The following is a 9,537-nucleotide window of genomic DNA, read 5'->3' on the forward strand; positions in this document are numbered from 1 at the left end:
ATTCCTCTTTTCTGAATTTAGTGAACTTCCTGAGTACCAGAAAAGATCCTTAAAGTGTGTGTGTGTGTGTGTGTGTGTGTGTGTGTGTGTGTGTGTGTGTGTGTGTGTGTGTGTGTGTGTGTGTGTGTGTGTGTGTGTGTGTGTGTCCTTACTGTTAGTGAGTTTTTGCAACTCCGGGCTTCTCGGATACTTGATGACGTCTGGAGGAAGAGCTGGCGGATTGAAATTCTGAGAATTCACCATTGTAATCACTGTTCACACACACAAACACAAGAACACACACAGAAAATGCAAAGATATTATGTGTATCTTGTTAACCATTTATATAATACATTAAACATTTGTGTATTTGTGTGTGTGTGTGAAAGAGAGAGACTGAGCGAGAGAGAGAGAGAGAGAGAGAGAGAGAGAGAGAGAGAGAGAGAGAGAGAGAGAGAGAGAGAGAGAGAGAAGGATGTGGTCTGGTATTGCAGTTGGGATATCTGAGCAATCATTAAGTCTTCATGCTGTATTGTGTGTGTGTGTGTGTGTGTGTGTGTGTGTGTGTGTGTGTGTGTGTGTGTGTGTGTGTGTGTATCAGATACTGCATCATATCTACATAGTCAGCACAATCAAAACATTTTCAGTGTCACCAATATTTATCATACCATTTTCTAAACCCCTTCTCTTGTGTGATGGTAGTGAGTGTATGTAAAATTTGATCAAATCCATACGCTTAAACATTTGTCCCACTTCTAACACATCAACTTTGAGGACAAAATGTTCACCAGGTTCACCAGCACCAACAGGTGTTTTGATGAAGAGATAATCAGTGTTAGTCACTTCCACTCTTCCAATGTTATAATGTTATGCCTGATCGGTGTATTATTGTAGCTAGTTTGTGATTGTAGCAAGTTTGTGATTATAACGAATGTGTGATTGTAATGCGTGGAATAACAGCATGTACCTGGTTTCTCACACAGAGTATATTGTATTGATGTAATTGGGTTAAAGTAGCAGGTTTAGGTGTTTTGACGTCATTACACACCACAGCGACATGAAACTAAAACCACGCGTCTTACGCACAATATACCAGTTACACTCTCACATAAAGTACACAACACACATCAAAGAGAAAAGAGAAGAAATGACACTAACTGGAACAATATACAGTAAATCCACTACGAAAGACTAAACACCAATACATTCTAATATATGCAAACACACACACACACACACACACACACACACACACACACACACACACACACACACACACACACACACACACACAATTTACACTCAGTATATTTCACATATCACTTGTTTAAAATGAGTGAGTGTTACCTGCGTTTCTTTTACGCTTACACTTCCGACAGGTAAACCCAATGATAACAAGGATGAGGGTCAGGATTAGCCCCGCCCACAAACCAGCAGGAAGCATCCAATAACTTTTAGGACAACCTTTAAACAGAGAAAGAACTTAAAAATGTTTTTTGAACATCTAGCTTTTAAAAGAGCAAAATCACATTTGGAATGATATATATTCTTTTACTCACTGGGGATAAAATCTCCACATGTTGCGTCTGTTTTTGCTGTTCCAGACAAAACTAATTTCCGCCCCAGATCCAAACAGCTAAAAAACAAAAAGTTAAAAGCACAAATGAGTCAAAAAGTTACAAAAGAACAATAAAGTAGGTGAATGTGTTTGAAGGTGACTAATTGGGTTTGATGGTGAATGATGGGGTTTGGTGGTGAATGATGGGTTCAGTGGTGAATGATTGGTGTAGATGGTGAATGAGGGGTTCGGTGGTGAATGATAGGATTCGATGGTAAATGATTGGTTCGATGGTGAATGATGAGGTTTGATGGTGAATTATGAATGGTTAACAAAGGGGGAAATGATTATGAAAGATAAAATATAATTGTGTATTGTGGTAAAAGTTTTGGATGTTATGTCATGGGAGTTTGCGTGTGTGTGTGTGTGTGTGTGTGTGTGTGTGTGTGTGTCTGTGTGTGTGTGTGTGTGTGTGTGTGTGTGTATACGTGTGTGTGTATACGTGTGTGTGTGTGTGTGTGTGTGATGTAGCTCTGTTCACCTGGTGTGATTGCGACAAGGTGTGATATAATCTGTATTATTGTTGAAGGTTCCTGCTGGACAGGGCTTACACAATGTGTCACGTTTACTGTTGGCTGAAACAAATCACATGTCTTGTTTCATTCAAAGTTATTAGGTGAAGTGAATGATCACCGTCATCATTATAATCGCTGTTTCAACACAGTACGATAAAAGTCTATTACACAGTAAAATATGCTAGATAAGCATGTCCTCTTGATAGCTAAACTTTTGCTGTAAGACAGTTCTCCTTTCATCAGAGGTTTTCCTCAATAGTGTGTATTCTTGTGTTAGAAAATGTGTGGAGGTGTGAATTAACATAAAACCGCTGAGGTTAACCTGTCAGAATGGATTGGTAAGTCAGCATTGTAATATAGACACTTTTTTATGCACAGTTGTGGACCAAAGATCAAACATTTGTGGTCTGGTTGTTGATGAAAATTTTTAGATACATAAGCGAGGTGTAAACGGGACCAGGCATTTGTTTAGCAATAGCAAGTGTGTGTGTGTGTGTGTGTGTGTGTGTGTGTGTGTGTGTGTGTGTGTGTGTGTGTGTGTGTGTGTGTTAAACTCACGGGGAAAAGAAACTCCATGGCCTGGTGGGCAATAGCGGACTGGCTCACATTTACCACATTCATCCTTATGTCCTACAGGTTGAGTACAGTAGAAGCCCTCCATACACATACATATTGTGTTACTTTCTGCTGTACAGTTTTTTACTGTTTGCAAATGATGGTCTAAAAAAGGAGCATAAACGCACACACACACACACACACACACACACACACACACACACACACACACACACACACACACACACACACACACACACACACACAGAAGAATAAATTATAAAAACAGACTGCTTTTAAAACATCATGTTTAGTGGAGCTTGTTTGTGTCTTATGGTGTTTTGTTAAGAATATTGGTGACTGAAGGTTTTGTGGATTTTTGATGAGAAAGCTTTGTGTCTGATGGTGTTTGGTTAAAGGTTTTGATGTTTAATGGTGATTAATGAAGAGGTGGTCTCTAATGGTGTTTCTTGAACAAGGCTGGTGTGTGATGTTATTGGGTGAACAATGGTGTTTAATGAAGTTTGGTAAAGAATATTAGTGTATGATGGTTTTTGTTAAATATTCGGTGTCTGGTGGTGTTTGGTGAAGAAGGTTGGTGTCTTAAGGTGTTTGTTAAAGAAGGTCGGTGTCTGATGGTGTTTGTAAAGAATGTTGGTGTCTGATGGTGTTTAGTGAACAATGTCAATGTCTGGTGGTATTTGGTGAATAATGTATGTGTCTGATGGTGTTTTTTTAAACAATGCTGATGTCTGATGGTGTTTGGTGTAATATGTTATTGTCAGATGATCTTGGTAAAGAATTTTGGTGTTTGGTTAGGAATGTTGATGTTTGGTAAAGAATTTTGGCATCTGATAGTGTTTGGTGAAGAAGGCTGGTATTTGACAGTGTTAAGTGAAAAGTGTTGGTGTCTGATGCTGTTTGAAGGTTGATGAAGGTTAATATTGAATGGTTTTTGGTGAAGAATGTTAATGTTGGTGATAAGTAATAGTGTCTGATGGTGTTTAGTATAGAAGGTTGGAGTCTGATGGTGTTTGGTGCAGACGGCTGGGGTCTGGTTATGTTCAGTGTAGATTGTTGGGATCTTTGGTATATAATGGTCATGAATTGAGCAAGTGCAGAAAAGCATAAGGAGAAAGAGGTTGGCAAAACAGAATTGGGATAGACAGAGTGATGAGAAAAGTAGACAGGAGTACAAGGAGATGCGACAGCAGGTAAAGAGGGATGTGGCAAAAGCCAAGGAAAAGGCATATGATGAGCTTTATGAGAAGTTGGACACTAAGGAAGGAGAAAAGGATTTGTACAGATTGGCCAGGCAGAGGGACCGAGCTGGGAAGGATGTGCTGCAAGTTAGAGCAATAAAGGATGGAGATGGAAATGGGTTGACTAGTGAGGAGAGTGTGTTGAGAAGATTGAGGGAGTATTTTGAGCAGCTGATGAGTGGATAGGATTAGTAAGGAGAAAGTTAGAGCAGCAATTAAGAGGATAAAGAGTGGAAAGTTGGTTGGACCAGATGACATAGAGCACAGAGCACAGAGATGTTTAGGAGAGATGGCAGTGAATTTTTTAACAAGATTGTTTAACAGGATTTTGGAAGGTGAGAGGATGCCTGAGGAATTGAGAAAGAGTGTGCTGGTAATGATCTTTAAGAATAAGGGAGATGTGCAGACCTGCAGTAACTACAGGGGAATAAAGTTGATCAGTCACACCATGAAGTTATGGGAAAGAGTAGTGGAAGCCAGGCTGAGAGAAGAGGTGACCATCTGTGAGCAACAGTATGGTTTTATGCCGAGGAAGAGCACCACAGACGCATTATTTGCTTTGAGAATGTTAATGGAGAAGTATAGAGAAGGTCAGAAGGAGCTGCATTGTGTGTTTGTGAATTTAAAGAAAGCGTACGACAGAGTGCCGAGAGAGGAGTTGTGGTATTGTATGAGGAAGTCTGGTGTGTCAGAGAAGTATGTAAGGGTGGTGCAGGACATGTATGAGGACAGTGTGACAGCAGTGAAGTGTGCAGTAGGAACGACAGACTGGTTCAAGGTGGAGGTTGGACTGCATCAAGGATCGGTTTTGAGCCCTTTTCTATTTGCAGTGGTGATGGACAGGTTGTGATGGACAAGTGGTGATGGACAAGGTCAGACAGGAGTCTCCATGGACTATGATGTTTGCGGATGATATTGTTATTTGTGGTGAGATTAGGGAGCAGGTTAAGAAGAGCCTGGAGAGGTGGAGGTGAGAGGTGAGCTGGAGAGACAAAGTGCAAGTCTGTGAATGAGAGTGGAGCAGTGGAGTTGTGCAGTTGCATGGAGAAGAGGTGGACAAGGTGGAGGAGTTCAGGTACCTGGGGTCAACAGTGCAAAGTAATGGAGAGTGTGTTAGAGAAGTGAAGAAAAGAGTGCAGGCAGGGTGGAGTGGGTGGAAAAGAGTGGCAGGAGAGATTTGTGATGGTAGGGTATCTGCGAGAGTGAAAGGGAAAGTTTATAGGACTGTGGTGAGACCTGCGATGTTGTATGATTTAGAGACAGTAGCAGTGAATAAAAGACAGGAGGTGAAGCTGGAGGTAGCAGAGCTAAAGATGTTGAGGTTTTCTTTGGGAGTGATGAGGATGGACAGGTTTAGAAACGAGTTTATTAGAGGGACAGCGCATGTTGGACGTTTTGGAGACAAAGCGGGGGAGACGAGATTGAGATGATTTGGACATGTTCAGAGGAGGGACATGGGGTATTTTGGTAGAAGAATGCTGAGGATGGAGCTTCCAGGAAGGAGGAAAAGAGAAAGGCCAAGGAGAAGGTTTATGGATGTGGTGAGGGAAGACATGCAGGTTGGGTTGAAAGATGCAGATGTAAAGGACAGGGGGGTATGGAGATGGATGATCTGATGTGGCGACCCCTAAGGGAAGAAAGCCGAAAGAAGAAGAAGAAGAACAGATCTTTATGTTTTAGTGAAGAACCCCAGTGTATGCTGGTATTTAGTGGTGAAACTTGCCAGAGTCACATGATATACATTCCAAACAATTGTCTAAGTAGTTCATATTCTCAGTGTAGTAGCCATGTGGACACTGTACACACTGAGTTTTCGAAGAGTTACTACAATGAGATGACATGTGAGTCCCTAAAACAAAGAGAAATAAACACAGAAATAAACATACTATTTTTTTTTAAAACATACTATTTTAAATACAAGCTAATTTACAGTTTCTGCACTGTGTCTTTATATATGACAACTAGCTTCAGTTTTCATGTGTGATAATGTGTACTATATTAGGTTGAACAGGTTAGGAGTTCAGTCTGTTAGAGCAAATTTGTAGGAACATTCATGAATTTCTAAAACACATTATACAAAACATTTTCACAACACCTTAAAAAATCAGAATGTGACTGTCGAAAATTTTAAAAAGCAAACATTAGCGTGTGTGTGTATATATATATATACACACACACACACACACACACACTAAAATAGTTTTACAGTATTACAAAAATCTGTTACTGATGTTACTACTCAAGCACTCAGACAAACATACACAGTGTGTTATCTTTGTTTAATCAGAATTCATTTAAATTAAAATTAAAATGATGTATTACAAAAAATTAAATCCTTATAATAAAATAGTCAATAATAATATAGTTTGGAAAGTTTTAATCTGTTCTTCAGTAATTAAACATTTTAAAAATGATAAAATCTATAAGAATTGAACTTTTTAAAAATGTGTTGTACTCGATACATAATGCAAATTGCAAACATAAACCTTTCATATAGTTAATCTGTAATTTTTGGGACTCACCTTTTTGACATTTGTTGCAGCACTTGTTGTTGTGTTCATACATGTCTTTGGGGCAGGTCATTGCTAAAAGTTTTTGTTTGAAAAGTAAAGAAATAAATGAAAAATAAATGCCTGTAAGATTTCCTTAGAGTTCTGTGTTTGACGTGGTTTTTCTTTGTACTAGTATTGGTTGCGTTTTATGAGCTTCATGTATCTCTGTCACTTCCTCTCATTTTCCCGCCCACTCTCTCTTTTTATTTCTCTCTTGTTTCTGCTATCTTGTGTTCTCTAAAAGTGGAAGATGAATGTAAGGGGGCAGAACAAACAGGTTGTGTGAAAGCAAGGAAGGGGAAAACATAAAAAGTAAGATAGGTCATAGCTGTATATTAATATGTATCTGTATGTCCTATTTTAAACACCTCCCCTTGTATAGTTCTACTTATTTTGGTGGCTAATGACCATCTCAAGCAGACGTTGTACACGAGTAGTGGCTGAATGAATGAATTAATGAATGCAAAAATTAAAAGGAATTAAAAAAACAAATACAAAACATATATTTATGAGCTATACTGCAGCAGTTCACTCACTGGATTATTATTATTTGTTTGTAGCACATGATGATAAACATTCAGTTTAGATGGAAAGCAGAAAAGGGTTATTTTAATTCAGACAGACTACAAAACAGGATGTCACAGTTTTATAATTCCTCTTAGTAATCCTTTTTGCGTGTGTGTGTGTGTGTGTGTGTGTGTGTGTGTGTGTGTGTGTGTGTGTGTGTGTGTGTGTGTGTACTGCCCCCTGCCTGTGTTACTGTGAGCTACATGGATGGATTAAAATTAGATTTTTGATCACAAAAGAAAAACTCCAGACCTACAATTTTATGTTGGATTCTGTTACGTCTATTTGAATGTAAATGAAGGGTGTGCAAACTTAAAACTGAATAAAAAGGACTTTATAGCATGTGTCACTCTCAACTGTGTAATTACTGACCAGTGGACACAGAACACTGAAATCCAGAATTATTTTGGCCTTGAGGTTGGAAAATTAGGCATTGAACGCAGAGTAAAAGGTCTCTCAAATCGTTCGTCGTGACAGGGGAACAGGAAGAAAACCACTGTCTGTAATACCCTGTTTTGTTAAACCGCTTAAGTCTGAACAGAGAAGGCTTACATATGGAAGCCTGTTTTCGTCACTAATAAAAAGTTTTTGGAAAAAGGTTATTAATAAAAAATGTTAACTTGCAATTGTGAAAAAAAGGCATGGAAGAATCGGCAGCATCATGATGCCAGAGATTTCCTAAAAGTTTAGAAACATCAAAGTCTGATCTCAGGCATCATGTTGCTGCCGATTCTTCCATTCAAGCAGATTGTGGTAGTGCACGAGATTCTGGCAAAGTTTTAAAGAAGGTGCTACCGATTAAGAGAAAAGTGGAAACCTAGAGGCCTGGACAAAAAAAAAAAGCCAGGATTGTAAGGAACCAAAATGATTTGTGTGAAGAAGGTAAATCCCTGTAACCTGGGGTGACACATTCTAAGCAGTGTTGGATTTGTCCATGGCCCCAGATGATCATAAAGAGATGTGACAAATTTAGAGGAAACCAATACACAATGCTATAGTGACTGAGCATGTTTGTGTAGCATCATCATCACCATGTGCTCTTTCCATGTCAAATCAAATTTTATTTGTCACATACAAATACATACAGGGTACGACATACAGTGAAATGCTTTGTACGACTGTTCAACATTTAAGCATATAAAAGGAGTAGAATTTAAGGATAAGAAATAAAGTAGATAAATAAAAGGTATAAACTATAAAAAAAATATATGAAAATATATGGATATACATGAAGAGTATGGCAGATATTGACAGTACAAATTAAAGTGATCTAGTGTGATTTACTGTGATCCTGGGTGTCACCTGGTTTAAACTCCGAATGGCCTGCGGGAAGAAGTTCCTCCTCATTCTCTCTGTGTTTACTTTCAAGGAGCGGAAGCGCTTCCCTGAACACAACTAAGAAAAGAGTCGAGAAAAGAGTTGTTGGGATGGCTGAGGTCCTTCACAATCTTCCTGGCTCTGGTCCGGCACCGTGTGATGTAGATGTCCTGCAGGTCAGGGAGCTCGGTGCGGATAGTACGTTCAGCTGACCGCACCACCCTCTTGAGGGCTCGCCTGTCCTGCATGGTGCTGTCTCCGAACCAGGAAGTGATGATACCCGTCAGGACGCTCTCAATAGTGCAGGTGTAGAAAGTCTTCAGCACCTGAGAGGGAAGTTTAAAGTCCCTTAAGCGTCTCAGATGGTACAGACGTTGCCGTTTCTTCTTCACCAGGGTGTTGTTGTGACAGGACCAAGACAGGTCCTGTGTGATGTGAACACCTAGGTACCAGAAACTGTCCACTCTCTCCACTGGGGTCCGGTTGATGTTTAGCAGTTGGTATGACAGCCCATGCTTTGTGTTGAAGTCTACTATCAACTCCTTAGTCTTGCTGGCATTCAGGAGAAGATTGTTCTCCTGGCACCATCTCTCAAGGTTTTTAATCTCCTGTAGATAGGCCGTTTCGTCTTAGTTGGGCACACCACAACAGTGTCGTCATACCATGTTGCTTTTTACATGGTTGATTTAATTTATGGCATTTTAGCAGACACCCTTATCCAGAGCAAACATTCAGTTATCTCATTTTTACAACTAAGCAGTTGAGGGTTTAGGGCCTTGCTCAAGGGTCCACAGTGGCAGCTTGGTGGTGCTGAAATTTGAACTCACAACCTTCTGATCCAAAGTCCAACATCTTAACCACTGAGCTTCCTCTCTGAGCTATCGAATAATCCCCACGTAATCATACAATTCTCAACAAAAAAAAAAATGATCAAGGCTAACAAGATAACAAGAATACTTTTTATCTCCTATATCGACACTAACAAAAATAATTCAGTGTAACCAGTTGGCATTAGTGCTTTACATCAACCTCACAAGTCTACAAACACAGAGTATATCAGAAAGCAAACATTTGCTTCTAGGCAACTGATGCTAATAATTAAACCAGCTAGCATATTTATCATTTAACACTAATGTGTTGATATATTAGTAAATTTCCATAAAGGTAAAAAT

General features: G+C 39.4%; 1 protein-coding gene across 2 annotated transcripts in view; it reads right to left on the reverse strand.

The window, feature by feature from the left end:
* LOC310719821 (tumor necrosis factor receptor superfamily member 5-like) overlaps positions 1-6,699 on the reverse strand; it is a 9,975-nt gene extending 3,276 nt beyond the window's left edge. The window contains exons 1-7 of one of the 2 annotated variants that reach the window (XM_083529968.1): positions 6,452-6,696; positions 5,653-5,778; positions 2,671-2,832; positions 2,079-2,172; positions 1,539-1,615; positions 1,327-1,443; positions 153-251 (exon numbers count right to left, since the gene is read on the reverse strand). In XM_083529968.1, the coding sequence (XP_083386094.1) occupies positions 153-251; positions 1,327-1,443; positions 1,539-1,615; positions 2,079-2,172; positions 2,671-2,832; positions 5,653-5,778; positions 6,452-6,512 (736 nt within the window). In that variant the 5' untranslated portion in view covers positions 6,513-6,696. Of the gene's footprint in view, positions 1-152; positions 252-1,326; positions 1,444-1,538; positions 1,616-2,078; positions 2,173-2,670; positions 2,833-5,652; positions 5,779-6,451 lie in introns of both variants that reach the window. The other variant, XM_083529969.1, reaches the window with a different exon arrangement.
* Positions 6,700-9,537: the final 2,838 nt, after the last annotated feature.

The sequence above is a fragment of the Silurus aristotelis genome, assembly GCF_946808225.1.
Source record: "Silurus aristotelis genome assembly, chromosome: 1".
NCBI lineage: Eukaryota > Metazoa > Chordata > Actinopteri > Siluriformes > Siluridae > Silurus > Silurus aristotelis.